This window comes from Crocodylus siamensis, chromosome 1 (genome assembly GCF_052110815.1).
Source record: "Crocodylus siamensis isolate JL-2025a chromosome 1, ASM5211081v1, whole genome shotgun sequence".
NCBI lineage: Eukaryota > Metazoa > Chordata > Crocodylia > Crocodylidae > Crocodylus > Crocodylus siamensis.
This window is the reverse complement of record NC_143395.1, coordinates 165292826-165313292: the sequence shown is the minus strand read 5'-3', so window position 1 is coordinate 165313292 and position 20467 is coordinate 165292826. Positions and strand designations below refer to the sequence as shown.

Genomic DNA, 20467 nt, shown 5'->3' with positions numbered 1-20467 from the left:
CATTTCAAAACTTTCAAAACATTTAAATTGGCTTTGTTTTGTTTCAGGACTGGTTTCAAAGCCCTTCGTTTCATTTTAATGTCACTGTTTCAAGCTCAAAATGAGTCAAAACAGCCTCAAAACGAAACAGCTGGCAAAGCTTTGTACACCCCTAATAAAAATTGTGCAAAAATAAATCTGCACTCGTTTAACATCAGATAATCATTACGGCTGTGCAAAATTTCACCGGCTGTTTCGATTCAACACTGTTTCAACTTATTTTGAGCTTGAAACAGTGAAATTGAGTCAAATTGAAGGGCTTTGAAACAGTCTCGAAACAAAAAACGAGGCTAGTTGAAACGTTTCGAGTTTTGAAGCAGCCAGCAGTGAGGTGGTGAGAGATAAGGGAGAACCAGGGCTGTGCTCCCAGCAGCAGCCAGGAGTGCAGCTCTGGCTCTCTCTGTCTCCCACCGCAAAGCTGCGGGAAGCCGATAATAGCACAGGGGAAGGGAACTGAGGCTGTGATCAGGCTGGGGGTGAGGAGTCAGCCCAGCTGGGCTGACTTCCTTTCCCCAGCCTGATCTAATGAAATGTCAAAACAGCCTCGCTATTTTGATGAAGAAAACGGAACAACTGTTTCGAATCTAAATGAAATTAGGAACGGAATGCTGTTCCCTTGAAATCTCAAAAGTCAAGGTGAAACGGAATGGTGCTGTTTTGCACAGCTGTACTAATCATGTTGGACTAGTCACACACACACACACACACACACACACACACGGTCAGAATCAACCTTTTCTTATGAATACTGAAAGAAACAAAACATTGAATACCTGAGCTTCCTTTATATGATCCATTATTTACATTCATTCCCCATTACATAATGAATCTGTACTTTTCTTTGTATTTTGTGAATTATAATGTGTCTTAACAGGGCTGACTTTTCCTCCTTAAAGGGACAACCTGCCGTGTTAGAGTCCCTTTCTTGTTTTTCATCATGTTGTGCCTTAGCTTTTCTGAGTTTTATCCCAGTGGGCTTGTGCTATTACTTTATATTCATTCTTAATGATATGCCCTTATTTGCAGATTTTATATGACTCTCCTTTTTTTTGATTTTCTGATCCTTCAAAAGTCACTAATGCAGCCACAATGCATTAGGGATAGCATAGGGATTGTTTGTCATTGTGCCTTTAACATAGTCTCTTTCCGTAACTACCAGGTGTCCTGCACTCCTTTATCTGTTTTTATCTCCCCAAGATACCCTGTTAAAGTCTGCTTTTTAAAAATCTATTATCTGTATAACTATTATATTTATAACAAGGGACTGCAGATGATTATTATCTTTATTGTACTGTTTTACTCCTGCCTTTCTTAGGCTAGAGAACACTACTAAAAAGCAGGGAAATTCAGAAACTGCCTATGAATAGGTTCTACTTTAAATCACAAGCCCAGCTCACTAATATTGTGGCCCGATCATGGCGGGGGCACCTTTTTTTGCCCAGATAAGGGGGCTGTCTGTTTGATGTCTGTTGCAGGCTAGGGAAAGTATTTCCTAGCCAGCAGCAAAAGCCTAGCAGACCAGGGGCGGGTGGAAAGGGTAACAAAAGTGGTAGGGGGAGGAGAGAGCCTGGGGATGAGTAGGGGAAGGGCTATTTGCACCTCCAGGTGGGAAAGTAAATGTGGCGGTTGTGGGCAGTTGGGGGCTGCCTTAGCAGATAGCCCTGGCACTGGATAGGGGAGGGGTTGTTTACTTCTCCAGGTAGGAAAACTGGGGCACTGGGGGCAAGGGGAGAGAGCACATGCATGGAGGACCAAACAGCTCCTCCCCTACCCAGTACAAGGGCCATCTGCCAAGGCAGATCCCAGGTACTTCAAACCCGCCACAGCCCAGTTTGCCCACCTGGAGGAACAAATACCCATCCCAAAGCTCTCTCTTTTTCATCCCTTTTGCGACCCCTTCTCCCCTCCCCTGGACTGCTTGGCTTTTGCTGCTGGCTGGGGAATGCCTTTCATGCTACCTCTACAGTACAAAGCCAGAACAAGTTCTTCTAGGCCTTCAAATTATAGCCCGTGGGCTTAACTTGGCACAACAAGTGATTTCGTTCAGCCCATGAAGCCTGAGTATTGGTGGCAGGGAGATTCTATGGCAGATCACATGGACTTCTTCAGCACTTTGGCAACAGAGAGAAGTGTCAGCAGGTGGGTTGGAAGCCCTTGCCTACCTCAGAACAAGCTGCATTATTTCAACCCACTGCTAATACACTGGTGGCCTCATTGCTAGACTGTTCCTAATGTTTGCTAATGGGATAAAAGAGTGACCTATCTCCATGTGAGCTGTTGAGCTATATCTTGGACTACTAAAGCATGCTATGTCATGAGCATCAAGACAGTTTAGTTCTCTTTTGACCGGAGCCTACAGAGTCTCTGCTTCATTTCCATGAGCTGTCTTAGTTTCACAGATATGCAAAGCTTTTATTGGGAACTGAGTTAACATGCTCTCTTAGTACTGCTCTTTGGTAGAGACCTCTGAGCCTCAACCCTGCTTTGAAGGTGCCTTTCTGCAGTTATTATTTCAGTAGGCTCTAACCATGAACTTCCAGGACTGAGTTACTGCTTGTAAGTCACCAGAAGTGGAAGACAGATAGACAATCAGTTTAAGAAGGAAAACTCAGTTATTAACCTCATGGTAACTAGTTTTCCACATGGAAAACCATGTATGTGGTATCTATAGATCTAGAGAGATACAGATATATTTCTATACACAGTGTAACGTACTTATATAGCAGGCAAGTGTCTAATTTACTTAAGTGAATGAGGGGAAAAAAACCATATATTTTGCTTGTTGCTTACTTTGTAACAAAATGTTGTAATCTGTATACCAGCGCTAAGTGTATAAAATGCTTAAGTACATACTGTCTTTCAGCACCAGTCTACTTTGTAACTAACTGTCATTCTGTTCAATTGTGCCAGAAACAGTGAAGGCTTCATTTTCAAGGTTTCTAACAAGCAGCTCCCAAACTGAATATAAGTCTTGAAAATGAGGGAAGCTGATCCATTTGGGGACTGCTTACACAACAGCAGTGAAAGTTCTGTGTAATTACCAACTATTTTTCAGTCCAAGGCTATGCAGTTAAATGGAATACACTGTAATTAAAGGATGTATCTGGTTTAATATGCTGTATAACACGCTGTACTTTTACTGTTATGGTATTCTAACTCCCACATGCTTAATAGAGGGAGAATTTTTGTTGGCTTGATTTATGGGTCATTTGTTTTATTACAGATACAAAGGTCGTGTAGAACTCCCAGACAATTTAAAATCTCTGTTTCGGCCTGTCTCAATGATGGTACCAGACTATCAACTCATTGCTGAAGTAATGTTATTTTCAGGAGGTTTCAAATCAGCTCAATCATTGTCTGGGAAACTAGTCAAGCTTTACCAATTAGCTAGCAATCAGTTGTCACAACAGGTAAAATATCCTTTTCAGAAGTATGCTTTGTATATTATAGAACATACCTAGCATGTGAATGTGTGTTTGCACAGACCCCCAGAACACATGTGGAATTCACTACTAATGCATCTATAAGTTATGTTGTAGCAATTTAAAAGCAAATATCTTAAGGAAATATGTTAATATTAAGTAGGTTTAAAAAACTGTAATACTATAGCCTTTGCATATAAAGTCTATGCTTAGGCAATAATTATTTTTAACAAATTTTATTTTGTAAGTAAAAATATTAATTCATATAAACAAGGTCCATTTTTCTTCAGATTTTATTCCCCTTTAGCAACTAAATATTTAATAATGAAAATAGTTTCTTCAGGAGGTTATTTCATAATGTGAATTACCTGATTTTTGATCAGGAAGTCTCGAATTGGTGTGATGCAGTATTAAAATTCGCTAGCAAAGGCATTTATTTATTAGACGTATATGTTGTCCTTCCCAAAAAAAGGGTCAGGGGGGTTTACAATAAAAGGTAAAACATGTCACTAAAACATAAATTGTTCAGGGCATAGGATAATGTTACTGTTCACTTTTCTGAGCTTCCCATTGTTTGTATCACAAGTTTACTACTAGGATATATTTTTTCTATTGCTAACTATTTTGATTATTTTTTTCTGCATATGTAGTAATAGTTTATAGTTGGTAAGCATGCAGTATGAGAGTCAAATTTTGCCTTCATTTTCATCTGATCAGTTCCTTATAAAAACAGTAAAGTGTGTCTAAGAAATGTTTACATGTATTATGCATAATTATATTTTGTGTTTGCTAGGATCATTATGATTTCGGTATGAGAGCCATAAAGACAGTGTTACTGAGGGCTGGAGAGAAGAAAAAAGAATTAAAAACAGAGTAAGTAAGACCCTGTTTCCATGCTATATAATTAAAAATTAGGTCAGTATTCTGGTACCTTATTAAGCAAAACTCATATCAAATTAAGATGTTGAGACAGAAATCTTTATCAAAGATCTTGACTTATATATTGATATCCCAGCCTAATGGATGTTATCATGTCTCATCACAAGATAGAAGCTGAGGAATTAAGGGAATCTCTTTTATTATCCTAAATAAAATAGTGAGGTAAGATGGTTTTTAAAATGTGTGAAACATTCTCATTATTAAATACCTCAGTAGCCATTCCACGGAAGATTCCAGTTCTGAAACCTGGAAGGCCAAGATTAAGCTCATATGTTAAAACATTAAGCTGGCACATGTGTTGTTTATGAGCAATTACAAAGATGCACTGGAACATTTTCATACTGCATGTTGACATAGAAAGCCTTAGTGAAGATGTATTCCTCTGTGTTTCACATACATGGATCATTAATAGTAAGGTTCCAGTGCAATGGGCTGCTAAACACTCTCAGCACATTAATGAACACTTTGATAGTTTCTAGGAGTACACAACACTGATAGTTTTGGCCTAATAATGAGATTTTGATGTGTTGCTTCTAAGGAAAGAAAATGAGATATCCCCAAACAGTCGTTATCTGATGTGGTTTACTTTTTTTGTTTGTGAATTATGGTGGGGATATAAAGCGTCACGTTTCTTCATGATATAACTTTATTACAAACAACTGGGTCAACCACAAATACGTCTCCCCTGAAGTTCTCATGCCTAGGTGAGAATTTCAATGTGGATACATATTCCTATATAAACCATTTTCCAGAGATACACAAAGCTCTTTGATCAAAGGCAGTATTTTTTATCCAAGAGCTCTGTGTATCTTTTTTTCCCCCAAACCAACACAGCTATAAAATTGATCCCTGAAACCATTTCCCATGCATCTTCTACTATAAATTAAATTGTACATAAGTATTTTTCCAGAAATGTTCTAGTCTTCCCTCCCTGCCTAAACTACTGCTTTAATTCCTTTGCTTAAACTTTCCAATATTCTCCCACTCCCAACTGCTAATTTCTCAGCTAGTTCAAAACTCTCAGTTATATACCCGCTCTCTCAGCTGCTACTCTTTCTGACTCAAATTTTCAACATCCTGTGCTCCCAACTGCTCTCTTCTATTCCTGTTCAAATCTCTGTTACCACCTCCGTGACAGAATGCTCCACCACTCCCTTCTATCTCCATTACTGAAGTTCCCTAAATTTCTGTCATTTAAGTACAGTAACCCAATTGGGTTTGGCTGGCCATATAAGTTTAGCATTTTTAATGTAGTTTCACTAGTAGTAACTATCTATATATGTAAATGTGTTATTATCAAATGTTAAACTTATGAATCATTGTTTATACATTTTGTTTCTATATTACAGATTGTCAGCTTTATGGCAAATAAAACACATATGGAGTTAGAACTGAGTCATTGTTCCGAACAGATGAAATTGGAACAGAAAATGAATAGTTTTATGAATCTGCTATTTGAGTAAAAATACCCATTTTGATATTGCTCCTAAAATGTCCCTTTTTAGCAGATGCATGCCTAGTAATAGTTGGCAGTGTACATTTCATTGAGCCCCACATTCCATAGGCCTTTATGAATGTTCCTCCCACTCTTATAGTTCCTTAATTACATTCTCTCTGCTAACTGATGTGATCACGGAACCAACCCTCTTCTTTTTTCAGTGGTAGTATAATAAGTATCAGGGTTATGGCATGGAGTGTCCATAGAATACTGAAGTGCATAGAAAAAAAGGCAGAGTTCCTAACCAGAATCCACTGATGCTCTCTTTTGTAGCTATCCTCTCTTACAAATGCCTGTCCTCTCAAACTACATGGGGTGTGGGGTGCCATGTTTCCCCCACTTCTGCTGTTTTCAACTTCTCCTTTCCGCATTTGAGCAGCATTGCAGCCAACTCTCTACTGTGTTGCTGTCATTTATCACCTACCCAGCTCCTCTCCATTCACCTTTCTTACCGAATCTTGACTGTCTCGTATCACAGTCTTCCATGCTCCTCTAACAGCATTACAATTTCCATGTTGATTATTTACGTAACTCCTTAATTGCATATATCCTTTTCTCCTCCCCTCTTCCATTGCTGTTTCAAGACCATCAGAAGCAAGAAGGGACTTGAAAAATCAGTGAATCAAATTACTCTTCATCGCTGTAAATTATATTTCCCTGCATAGTGATTCATTAATCTGTGCCTACACCTACATGTGTATCCAGTTTCTTGTTTGCAATGTCATGTTTACCATTAGCAGCAGCCCTTCCTTTAGAAGCGCATCTTGCAAGTGACCCTCAATAAATTTTCAGTTGTGCATCCCTGCACTATACAGATCCAATAAGCCAATGAGACATGCTGTATACCAGAAACCAAAGATCAAGTACTTACCAACCCAACTCTCACCCTGATACAGCAATCTCCTTCTTTCCTTTCTTTGAAGAGGTAACTGGGTATGAGTGGGAATTTCCTGACATGGGAAAGAACAGGAATAGACACAAACTCATAAGAGTTTATAACTATAAGAAACAAAAGATGGCATAGAGACACCAAAGGCAAGTGACACTGTGGTACAATTAGGAAAGAACATGAGAATTCCATTAAAAGGGGATTTTTCCCCAAGGATACAAAGAGAAAGATGAAATCATCCTTCTGAAGTATTTTTCAGTTTCTCAGGAGCAATTAGGAAAATAGATTCATAAGAAAATAGAGCTGGAAGGGACCTCACAAGGTCATCTTGTCCAACCCCCTGCTTAAGGCAGGAACATTCCTAACAAAAAACATCCCAGCCAAGTGTCTGTCTAACCTGCTCTTGAAAATTTCCGAGGATGGAGATTCCACAACTTCTCTGGATGATGTGTTTCAGTGCTTAACCACCCTCATAGTCAGAAAGTTCCTCCTATTCTCCAACCTAAATATCCTCTGCTGCAACTTGAGTTCATTGCTCCTAGTCCTGTCCCCTGTGGCCACAGAAGCCACAGAGAAAAGCCTATCTTTGTCTTTTCTATAATTGCCCTTCAGTCTTTTCTTCTCCAGATCAAATAATCCCAGTTCTTTCAGCTTTTGCTTAAAAGTCCTAATTCCCAGGTCTTTAATAATTTTTGTTGCTCTGCACTGGATTCTTTCCGACCTGTCCACATCTTTTTTGAAGTCTGGGGCCCAAAACTGTTTAAACAGGGACTGTGGATTCTTATCTCATTAGCTGGATTAGTTTGTGACCCACTTTATTGCTATGGGTCTGCTGATCATGTGCGTTTCTCTAACACCGCTACTTCCCCTCAGTCTCTCTTTTTCCCTCCTCCCTTGTCTTTGTATTCTAATTTCTCACTCCTTTTTATAGTCTGCTTTCTGCACATCCTTTCACAGCATATGAAGAAGTGAACTTGGGTCTGTGAAAGCTTATGCTCTCTATATATCTTATTTAGTTAGTTTATAAAGGTGCATATCTGCCCTGTCTTCTGACTGGTGTCAAACTAGCACAGCTAGGTACCTCTCTGCCCAAAACTGGATACTGTACTCAAAATGAGGCCTCACCGGTGTTGAACAGAGTGGAGGAATCTCTTCCCTTGTTTTGCAAGTACCACTTCAGTATGCTGTTGGCTTTTTTTGAAACAAGCATCCTGTTGGCTCATATTCAGTTTATGTTCTAGTGTAACCCCCAGACCCTTTTCTGTAGTGCAGCAGCCTAGCCAGTCATTTGCGTAGGTGGTGGAAGGCTGGGGCCAGCGCCTTCCCTGGGGTTTAGCGCCCCCCTCCTCCCCCAAGCAGGGCAGCCGTGGCAGTGCAGAGGACCACAACACAGCCTGGGCACAGGCTCTGGGTAGCTGCAACAGGGGAGAAGGGTGCGCACAGACACAGACATGTAGTCACAGCCTGCAGCCAGGAACGCAGTCTGGCAGCATGTGGAACAGCACCTAACAGGTAAGTCTGTGCAGGGAAGGGAAAGGGGGGACAGATAGAGGCACCCAAGGCAAGGGAGGAGGGGGCAGAGGCAGGGGCTGGGGTGAATGGGGCTTTGGGGTGGGTCATGGGATGGTCAAAGCCCTGGGCAGCTCATCCAAGGGCACGGGGGGCTCCTGCTGCTGCACACACCGCAGGGGAGGCATGGGGGGCATGTGCCCCCTCAATTTGTGCGTGCGGTGGAGCGGAGGTAGGCTGCTGGTGCGGGCTGGGACCCTGCTGTCATTGCCCTGTGAGCTATGCAACACCATGTGCCTCCCATCGTTGGACAGGTAGGGGAGGTGGCACAGCCAGCGCATGGTTCCTGGGGCAATGGCAGCAGAGTGCAGAGCCCAGCCCACAGCAGCAGCCTGCCTCCACTCTGTCATGTGCACAAATCCAGGGGGGCATATGCCCCCCATGCCTCCTCCAGGGTATGAACAGTGCCAGGAGCACCCCCCGGCCACACACACACGCCTGGATGAGCCACCCAGGGGTCTGACCATCCCACAAGCAGCTCTGGGGCTGCTCACCCCAGCCTCTGCCTCTGCCTCGCTCCCTCCCTCACTGTGGGGGCCTTTGTCTGCCCTGCCACGACCCTTCCCCTCCACAGACTTACATGCTGGGTGGTGTCTGTGTAGCAGCACAGTAGAAGTATCTTTTAAGTTCTACTCACTCCCCCACCCAAATAATATTTTCTCCCTCTGCCTATGGTGATTCCCCAGTCCATATTTGTGCTTGCAGTTACTTCAGCCTATGTGCCTGAGTTTGCACTTGCCCTGGTTGAATCTCATCTGATTGTGTGGGACATTTCTCCAGTCTATTCTACTCGATCTGTATCCTAGCACTACCCTTCCGAGTGTCTACAACTCCCCCACAGCCTAATGTGATCCACAAATTTGATAAGCATACGCTCCAATCCTATCATCCAAATCATTAATGAAGATATTGAACAATACCAGACCCAGGACAGACCCCTGGGAAACCCCACTTGATACCTCCTCCAAACTAGACCTTGAGTCATTGATAGCTACTTGTTGAGCATGATGATCCAAATAGTTATATGACAACCTTACAGTTTTTTCACCTCGTCTAGTGATTCTCAGCCAGGGTGCCATGAGATCCTTCCAAGGCTGCTACAAGGTGCCACATGGTGTTAGCATTATAGCTATGAAAACATGATTCACAAGATAAACATAGGGATTTCAAACAGGAATCCATAGTGTTAAAACCAATCTGACCTGTTGTGGCCTTTCTGAGTTCTTAGCAACAGAAGAATTGCTCTGTTATTTAACAGATTGATAATAATTCTGCACCTATGCCATTGGTGTATCAGAGTTGAAGGAATTACCATTATTGATACAAAGAGCACAGATATCCAGTAACTAGGCAAACTATGGCTTTCTACTTGAAAAGTAACAGTGATCTGTCATGCTCCCCTTTTGGCATGAAATCGGCAGGAAAAACAGGTTTCTCAGAAAAAAAAACCTTTCTTCAAAGACTGTCAAAATGCATATTTAGTATGGCTGTGCAAAGCTTCAGTCACTGATTCTGTTTGGCAGAGATTTGTCCCGATTCAGTGGCCAAACTCTAAATCCAAATTGAATCAGGAGATCCCTTAATATCTCCGAATCAAATCGGAACCCTTTGAATCAATTTGGAAAGATTCAGAGATTTGGACATAAACACAGCTTTAAATGTTTTTTCTACATACCTCAGGGTAGCAGGCAGCTTGCGAATGCTGCAATGGTGGGGCAGATGGAGCATCCCACAGGAGTGTGGGGAGGTCCCCAGAATGCTTGGCAGCAGACCTGGAAGTGGACCAGAAGCACTTCTGGTCCACTTCCAGGTATGCCAGGGAGCATGTGGGGGGCCCCCCCATGCACTGCCCTGGTCAGCTACTGGTGCCTCCTGGATCTAGAGGGGCACCTGGGGTCCCCCTGCGGCCAATCCTGTGGGGCGCTCCATCTGCCCTACCATTGCAGCATTCACGAGCCGCACCTCATGAAAAAAAAAATTTAAAGCTGTTTCTATGTCTGAATCTCCGAATCGGCATTGAATCTTCAGATTCTGCTGAATCGAATCAAGGACAGTAATCTGAATCAATTAATTGAATCACTGTCCCTGATTCAGGCCAAATCTGAATCGAATAGGGCCCGTTTTGCACACCCTTAATATTTAGGACTAGGTCACCTTCCTTCTTCAAGAGTCATTCAACAGCATTCATGCAGTGCAGCATTATCAACATGATAGAGAAAATGATCAACTGAAGTTACAGAAACAATTAATCTTAGAACCTAATCTTCTTATTTTCTATAGATTTTGAGATCTGAAGTTCAGTCCTTCAAAAAAGAAATCTAGTTCTACAAGAACCCTAACCTGGCATCAATACTTTTAACATTGACTCCCAGGATCCTTGCTAGTACCTGCTGTCCATGAATGGTCTGGAAAACCAAGACACCTCCTCCCCCCACAATCAAAACCACAGAACAAGAAAATGAAATGACTGTCACTTTTCAGAAATTAAGCCAGACCTTCAACTTTCTTTGGACCGAAGCGGCTCATCTTCTCCCAGCTATACCCCATCAGAACCCTCAAGGAGAAACAAAGGTTCCAGTGAAAGAGGCTGTTTGTTTCTCACCTTGAGGCATAAGTTTCATATTTTGGTCATGAGCTCTTTACAGTATTTAAAGAAATAACTCTCTTTTCTTCAGGCTTGGAACCATATCACTAGAGACCCTCTGCATCTTAGAGAACATACAAGTTGGAGATTCCATGCATACCCATCTCCTTCTCCTTCCTTCATGACAAATTCTTGCAGCAAGAAATGGCCTCAATTCTAAGTATTAGAGCAATAGAAATTTTCTTTTGAATCCAAAGGGAAGGGATTCTACTTGCATTATTTTCTGAACCCAGTGAAGAAGGAGATGCTCAGTTCTGGACTTGCTCAGTGTGTTCATCCTCTGATTCAAGTTCAGGAGGGTAAATATTAGGACTGTGTGAAATGGTACCGTGCTGTTTTGACTTGAGTTTTGAGGGTTCCATGGAACAGCATTTTGTTTCAGATTTAATTTAGATTCGAAACAGCTATTCTGTTTTGCTTTGTTGAAACAGTGAGGCTGTTCTGATGCTGTTTTGATGTTTCACCCATTAGCTATAATGGGGAAATTTGAAACAGCCTCTCATCTGGCAGGTGGATTGGGGCTGTGGGCCCCCAGTCTGCCTGCTAGATGAGGGAGGGAAGCTGGTGCTGCCGCCTTCGACTGGGGAAGGGAACTGAGCCCGATTGCTCAGTTCCCCTCCCCAGTGCTAGATCGGTCTGGGGATGGGAAGTCAGCCCAGCTGGGTTGAGTTCCTAACCCCAGCCCCCATGGTCACTCTGGGATTGGCAACTGAGGCCAGTTGGCTGACTTCCCAGCCCCAGCCCCAGCCCCAGCCCCAGCCCCAGCCTCAGCCCCAGCCCGATTGTAGGGCTGGGGAGGGGAACTGAGTGATCAGGCTCAGTTCCTTTCCCCAGGCCAATCGCAGTGCTTGATCAGCTCCCTGCAGCCCGCTGGTGGGAGATAGAGAGAGCCAGGGCTGCACTCCTGGCTGCTGCTGGGAGTGCAGCAATGGTTCTCCCATCTCTCACCACCTCACTGCTGACTTCAAAACTCAAAACATTTTGAAACTTTTGAAACGCTTTGACTAACCTTGTTTTGTTTTGAGGCTATTTCAAAGCCCTTCATTTCAATTCCATGTCACTGTTTTGAGCTCAAAATGAGTTGAAACAGTGTCAAATCAAAACAGCCAGCGAAATTTCACACAGCCCTAGTAAATATAGCACATAAGCCAATCAGAAAGCACATTTAAAAATGCCAAACTAAACATTTGTCTGCTGAGAGGGAGTAGTCAGCCAGGTCTGACTGCTCACGTAGGTTCCTACCTGAGATACGGGACCTCGACCTAACCCAGGAGGTGCACAACCTCCCTTGCTGGAGTTGGTCCTGGCCACAGGCAATGACCTGGTGAGGGGACTGCAGGTTCTCGACCACTTGGGCAATAGTGATCATTGCCTCCTGGAATTCATCATCCAGCACAGGGTGTCAAAGGCCTGCAGCAAGGCAGCAGCCCTTGGGTTCAGGAGGGCCGATTTCAATGAGTTAAGGAGATTAGTCAGGAAGGCACTGAAGTCCCAGAGGGTAGGGGGGTTGGGAGTCAAGATGAGTGGTTGTTCCTTAAGGAGACGATCCTCCAAGCCCAAAGGGTGACAGTTCCAACACGAGTCAAAGGGAACAAAAGTGCTCAGAAGCCTGCATGGCTCAACAAAGGCATTCAGGAACGTCTGAAAACTAAAAAGGAGGCATACACCCAATGGAAGGGAGGAGCCATAACCAAGAAGGATTATACCTCCATTGCTTGAGACTGTAGGGGGGCTGTTAGGAAGGCTAAGGCGAAGACAGAACTAGGACTAGCAACCAGGATCAAAGATTTAAAAAGTCCTTTTTTAAATACATAGGGAGTAAAAAGAAAGCACGGGGTAACGTGGGGTCCCTGCAGGACATGCTTGGCAATCTGGTGGTTGCACCAGATGATAAAGCTGACCTCTTTAACAAATTCTTTGCCTCCATTTTTCTGAGCAGGGATCGGGATATCCACCCCACCAGGTTTCTGGATGGATTCAGGAAAGGGACAGCCAGGACTAGGGTCAAAGAGGACCTAGTTAGGGAAATTCTGGAGGGGCTGGACGTGTTCAAATCAGCAGGTCCAGATGATCTCCATCCCAGGGCGTTGAGGGAATTGGCAGAGGTCATTGCGGGACCACTGGCACAGCTTTATGAGCACTCATGGTGCTCTGGCCAGGTGCCAGAAGACTGGAAAAGAGCCAATGTGGTCCCCATTTTCAAAAAGGGGAGGAAGGAGGACCTGGGAAACTGTAGGCCCGTTAGTCTTACCTTGGTTCTGGGGAAGCTCGTTGAGAGAATTTTCCAGGAGCACATCTGCGAGGGACCAGCAGGAGAGATTATGCTTAGGGGCAACCAGCATGGGTTCAGTAGGGGCAGGTCCTGTCAGACCAACCTGATGGCCTTCTATGACCAGGTCACAAAATCCTTAGATGCAGGTGTCATGGTGGACGTAGTCTTTTTGGACTTTAGGAGGGCCTTCAGCACTTTAGGAAGGCCTTCACCCCATTCTCATCAAAAAACTAGGCAATTGTGGCGTTGATGCCTACACAGTGAGACGGGTCGCAAATTGGCTGGAAGGCCGCACCCAGAGAGTGGTGGTGGATGGGTCATTTTCAACCTGACAGGATGTGAGCAGGGGGTCCCCCAGGGCTCAGACCTCAGTCCCGCACTGTTCACCATCTTCATCAGGGACTTGGACAAGGGGGTGAAAAGCACCTTGTTCAAATTCACGGATGACACTAGGATGTGGGGAGAGGTGGGCACGCTAGAAGGAAGGGACAAGCTACAACTAGATCTGGACAGGTTACAGGGGTGGACAGATGAGAATAGGAAGGGATTCAGGAATGACAAATACAGGGTACTGCACCTGGGGAGGAAGAACCAGCAGCATACCTATAGGCTGGGGAACTCCCTTCTCATTAGCACAGAGGCAGAAAGGGATCTTGGAGTCATTATTGATTCCAAGATGAACATGGACTGCCAATGCGAGGATGCAGTCAGTAAGGCTAACCGCACCTTGCCATGCATCCACAAATGCATCACAAGCAGGTCCAAGGAGGTGATCCTCCCCCTCTATGCGACATTGGTCAGGCTGCAGTTGGAGTACTGTGTCCAGTTCTGGACGTTGCATTTCAGGAGGGATGTGGCCGGCATTGAGAGGGTCCAAAGGAGGGCCACTCACATGGTCCAGAGGGCAGCAGGGCAGGCCCTATGAAGAGAGGCTACGGGACCGGAACCTATTTAGCCTCCACAAGAGAATGCTTAGAGGAGATCTGGTGGCCATCTATAAACTTACCAGGGGGATCAGTGGGGATCGGGAGAGTCCCTGTTCCTCCAAGCACTACCAGGAGTAACTAGGAATAACAACCACAAGTTGACTGAGAGGTTCAGGCTAGATATCATGAAGCACCACTTCAGAGTCAGGGTGGCTAGAATCTGGAACCAACTTCCAAGGGAAGTGGTGCTGGCTCCTACCCTGGGGTCTTCAAAAGAAGGCTAGATAACCACCTAGCTAGGGTTGTCTGACCCCAGCATTCTTTCCTGCGCATGGCAGGGGGTCAGTTTTGATGATCTGCTTAAGTCCCTTCCAACCCTACCAACTATGAAACTATTTACTTCTATGCTGCCAGATATAATTACTAAGGGCAGCTAGAAAAACATATCAATGGGATTCAAATCACAATATAGTGGGTTGTATCCTCTTTCTCCAGCTTTTTTAAGTGGCTGCTACCATCTAGCTCAGGAGCGAGCAGTTATTTCAGCTGGAGGGCCACTTAAGTTTTGGTAATACAGGTAGTACTAATAAAAATTGAAAATTAAGCTACATCTCTCTCTTCCTTTCCCCTGATATACATGTCACTTAATGTTTGCCAGTGGTCAGTGGTGAAGCTGCCATTGCCTGCTTTTCCAAATTAACCCTCATGCTGTCTATTTGTTAGGCACCACAGGGACTTTATGGCATGGTAGTAGATAGAAGGCGATATGGCATCAAAGCAGGTGCTGGCAGTAGTATAACTGAAGGGCAGGAGAAGATTGGCCAGGGCAGCATCCCTTGGTGCTGCCTTTGGGGATGGGGTGAAAAAAGCCGCCATTGCCAGAGCAGTGGCAGATTATGTCACCCCAGGTACTGAGCTGCACTGCTATGCCTCTGGCCACTTTTCCCTGTTACCTAACAGCACTGGAAGTTCCTAAAATGAAACTGTTTGCTATGCTTTTTTGCTTCATCTTGCAGGCCAATCAGTCAGGAAAGGGAGGTCTTCCCACCTCATCATTTTCTGTGAAGGGATATAATCAGATACTGCAGCTTGATCTGGACTGATGGGTTCCCAAGGTTTCTAGGGATTAGGGTGTGTTTTATGCTCAGAAAAATAACATCTGTGTTATCTGGTAGAGTGGAAATAATGCCATCGTAAAACAACATTGCTAAAGGGCAAACTTTTCTTGCTCTGAAAACTGACATCTCTAGCTTGCCTTGATGGTATTTTTTAAATCAGTGCCACAACTTAGCACAGACATTTATCTATCAGGAGAAAACTATTATCTTGTGACAATATAATATTCAACTGACATTATCTTTTAAGAGAAGTGACATGTCATCTTTAGTTCTAAAAGGAAACTTTGTTAGCATTAAGGATTATCACAAATTTGATTTGATTTGTCTCTGCTTTATAGTTGATAAACTTTTACAGGAAATTAATTTGCATTTTCTTCTTGTAGCAAGAAAGAAAATGACTGCTGTAATTAATGTTCTATATTTAAACAATTATTTTAGCCCATTGTCTTTTTTAAAATTTTGTATTATAAATATGTTCAACCTGAAATTCAGTGATGCTAATTTACACTTATACTTTAAAAGAATGTTTAATCTGGTATGTAAATGTAACAATTTGACATACTATTTTTACTTAAAGACATGGACTTCACAGATTTCTTTCTGAAAAATGTTTTGCTGCCTTACTTCAGTTGAAAATAAATCAGTGCCATCTGTTCAACACACATGAGCAAATACATAGCAGACTTATAGATCAACAAACTTGCAATGTAGAATTTTGGAGGGGTTTATACCTTTTTAATTTTAAGCTTCCAGGGAGCTGATAGACTGTAAAGGAATATGAAAATTATTAAAGTTGCCTTTGAACTTTTCTCACAAAAATGTTAAAAAAACTCACTATATTCAACCACTGCATGAGAATGCAGTGATTAAAAATCTGCATTCATTAGAAATACAACACACAATTCACAGTCCAGGAAAAGAAGGGTCAAAAGTGGCTCTTTAATCTTACCTTTCTATGGCTGCTCCATAGGCCCCAGCATAATATACACTAGGGCTGTGTGAAGCTTCGGTAGCTGATTTGATTCAGAGGAGATTTGGCCCGATTCAGCAGCCAAATTTCTGAATATGAATCGAATCGGGAGACCCATTAAAAGCTCCAAATCAAATTAGAAGCCTCTGAATCAATTTGTAGAGATTCAGCACTGATTCAGAGATTTGGGCATAGACTATACAGGCTGCAGTCCTCGACGGCACTGGACACAGATGCCTCCAGCTGGTAAGTCTGTTGTGGGTGGAGGTGGGAGGGAAGGGCCATGGGGGGTGGGAAGATCAACACCCCCACAGTGAGGTAGGGATTGGGGCTGGGGCTGGGTCTGGGACAAGGTGCCCAGCCTGGGTGGGGGAGGGCATGGGAGTTGAGGAGAGGGACTTCCACCACTGCACACCGCTGCCGGTGGGCATGGGAGCAGGTGTGTGCCCCTAGATCTGCGCAGGGCAGAGTGGGCCAGGATGTGGTCTGGGAGGCTAATCCCAGTTGCTTACTGCCAGACTCTGCTCTGCAAGGCGGGTGGAGCCAGGGCTGTGCTCCAGGCAGCTAGCCCCAGCAGCAGCCCAGAGTGTAGCTCTGGATCCACCCACCCCACAGAGCACAGTGGAGTGGGGGTTATGGGGGGGCTTCAGCCACCCTAAAGTTCCCCATAGCCCCTGCTGCCGTCTCCTCCCTGATCTGGGTGCATGCGCCCACCCCCATGCCCTGCCACTGCTCACCCAGCCAGGGCACAGAAGGGCGAAGCCACAGCTTATGCAGGAGGCATGGGAAGGCTGGAGCGACTTCCGCTGCTGCACACTGCTTGTCTGAGGCAGCACAGCGGCACCATCCCATGCCTCTCTGCCCCATCTGGGTAAGCAGTGAGAGGGCATTGCCCCTGTTCCTAGCACCTTCCACCCGGAGCAAGCCATGCCTGCATCACACCCCCCCCTTCCCCACCCCCCAGCTGGGCAACCAGCAACAGGGCAAAGCCCACACTCCCAGTGCTGCTGCACCCACATCCTGGACTCCACTCCAGCTGGACAAGCTGTGGCAAGGCAGAGCCCCCACTCCCAATGCCTTCTGTTGCCTGTCTGAAACAATGGCTGGCCCAGCCCTCCCCATGCACACGCCCAGTCTCATACCCTCCTGGACCTGCATGCAGTGGCAGAAGTCCCCCTCCCTAAGTCCCACACCCTCCTGCCCCGGCTGAGCAGCTTGTCTCAGCTCCAATCCCTCCCTCGCTGTGGGGGCATTGATCTGCCCCCCCATGCCCATCCCCTCCCCCCTGCACCCACCACAACAGATTTGCCAGCTGGAGGCAGCTGTGTCCAGTGTGGTCGAGACTGCTGCCTGTTTAGTTTATGGCCAGATCTCTGAATCGGCACCAAATCTTTGGATCCAATTCAGCCAAATCAAATCAGGACAGTGATTCACATCACCAAATCAAATAACTGTCCCTCTGAATTGGCCGAATCTGAATCCCAATCAAATACTTGCCACTTCACACAGGCCTAATGTACACAACCATTGAGCCTGTTGTAGACAAGATCCAGAGCTGTTTCATGGGTGTACATTACCTGGAATCTTTGCAGCATTGCACAATGTAGCTTTGTCCCCAGCATACATACAAACACACAAATACGTCAACCTTTTTTCATTTGGAAATGTTGAATGGAAGTGCAGGCCCCTTTGAATTGTAAGTATGGGTATTCACATACTGCTGATTGATCCTAGTCATCTTTTATAGATGCCCTAAACACAGTCTGCAGACCCTCAGGAGTCTGTGGGCTATAAGTTGAAAACTACTGCCCTAACCAATTAATTGCAATGGAAAGAGGACATATAAACACTTTGGGATTATTATGTTGTTGTTAGTGAATATGTTTAGTCATTATTTCAGCACACAGCATCAAATATCTCAGCCTCTGAGACATTCTGCAAGGGCCAAAAAGAAGTTGTGCTAAATGAAAATGAATTTTATTGTAAGTATCCTGTGCTGTAGCAGAGTAAACATGTGGCTCAATATCAGAATTTAGACATGAAAAAATCCTAATTAAGTTCACTGACTGTATCTCTGCCTGTGCAAGGGAAAGTTTAAGTTACTTTCTTAACCTCAAAATGGGACTATTTAGCCTTGGAAAACATTCAACTAGGAAAAAGAAAACTCTCATTTCAGACCAAGAGTGCTGTGCCTGGGCAGCTGACTTGTAACACTGCTATAAGTGATATGCTCCTATAAACTGTAGGTTTCTGTAGTAGTGTATCTCAGAAGGTTAGGTCATTCCTTGTAAGTGACACACAATATAGCCTGACTGTTACAACTTGGAAAGGGCACTCTGAAATTTTCCAAAACTACAGCTGAAGAAGCTAGTGAGTGGAATGTAGGAAAGCTAAGTACAAGAAGATTGGAGTTATGTGAGTTCTTAAAGAAGGATAGATATTCCATGCAGTCAGGATGTAAAATTAAAGGTTGCAAAGTTAAGACACTGTTGGAGGTTTAAACCAACAAAGTTTAAATTTGATGGGTTTTGCAATGATGAGTTGTCATCAGAAGTATATGCCTTATTCAAGGTACATGAGACAAATCTATTGTCAAAGCTAAATAGAGCTATAATAGAAAAATTGTAGTAAATATTGCGCTGCATAAAAAATGAGCATTGAGTCCATTTCTGAGAACAGACAAAGCAAAACACCTTGGGATGTAATGAGGCCATGAGAACTGAGGGACACTGACCCATATGAAGAATATCACATGAATCAAGTTTAAGAGACTGAAGGAATTTTAAATACCTTAGATCAATTGTTGCTGATGACAGCAGCCTGCTCAGTGATCCACAACAATGCACCACAGCTGCTTGATGCAAATGTCAATAAAATTTAAAAATAAAGTGTACATGTCAGTAATTCACACCATCCTAATGTGCAGAATAGAAAATTGATCAGCTCTAAGGAAAGTTAGTATGCTCTCCACCGAGGAAATTAAGATGGTGAGGTAGTCAAGTGGTCAGATACCCCATGACAGAAAATGAAATGAGGACGTGAAGAACTTAATTTAGCAGGCTCCAGGTAAAGAAACTGAGGAAGACTGGACTATGTTTGTATCACCATATCCTGCAAAGACTTGAGGACTTGTGTTCATAGGATGGTTCTCGCAGTCAAAGTGCAACAAAGCAAACCAGGGTAGAAACTAAGGACCCAGTAATTAGACAGAACATCAGTAATCTTCAGAAAGGTCAATTCAGATGACTGCCCAGCATGTGATTGAAGTTATGGCAAAAGGCTATAGCAGTTACTGACGCTAAGCAAGAAAACACAAGAAGACCAGTCAGTCAGTTGTCAAAATCTTGAATGCTCTTTGTCATCAATCTGCTTTCCATGTTGTTTGCTAGGGTATTTGAAAGACATGTTTAGCATGGATTCAGATATATCTGGTATATTGGTACTGGAATGACATTACAAAAAGAAAAGGAAGGCACAGATGGCTTATTCTACCTCTTCAGCTGATGACCAGCAATCGATGCAAATGCTACATGGGCATCACTGCACTAACTTCCACAAGTAGAAAAACTTTTTTTCTGCACTTCCTTTCTAGATGTCTAACTTTGGGAGAAGTAAATGCAAGCAAAAGAGTTGGATTAAGAAGAGATGTCTATAGAATCCTTTCATTCTCCTTACTAGGCCATAGAGTCACCATCACCATAATCCCAAAGTTCTTCAGGAACTCAGTAGTGGTCAGAATATTTGGGATTAATGTATTTGACAAAGGCATTATCATCTCATCTTAGTCTCTGAAAGATTTTCATATGCTGTAGGGGAGAACATAACTACACATTTATCGAGCCTTGCCAGAACAGTTTTTTGTGGTTGCCAAACATATTCAGAATCAATGCAGTGTGCTGTCAACTCTTTCTCCATGTTGTCATCCCTGGTACAGGGTTTTCCCTAATTTTTTGAGAGATGACTGTACAGGACATGTATTTGATGACAGCAGGTATTCATTCTCCAGTTATGTTGGGGTACATCCCCAACACTGCATTGTTCCTTTTTGCGATGCATTTGAAAATAATTTGCTGTTTTAATTCTGCTCCTGATGAAATAAATTGGATTTTAGCTATTAACATCCTTGAGAACAGGATTGGGACCAGAAGGAAATATTTCAATTCATCTTCCTTTTATTGTAT

General features: G+C 43.7%; 1 protein-coding gene across 1 annotated transcript in view; it reads left to right on the top strand.

Moving 5' to 3' along the window:
- The window catches only part of DNAH14 (dynein axonemal heavy chain 14), a gene marked incomplete at its 5' end in the record, with an annotated part of 313251 nt that overhangs the window by 102529 nt on the left and 190255 nt on the right, over window positions 1-20467 (top strand). The window contains 3 exon segments of the mRNA XM_090036082.1: window positions 3263-3449; window positions 4255-4334; window positions 14322-14332. Of these exon segments, the coding sequence (XP_089892208.1) occupies window positions 3263-3449; window positions 4255-4334; window positions 14322-14332 (278 nt within the window).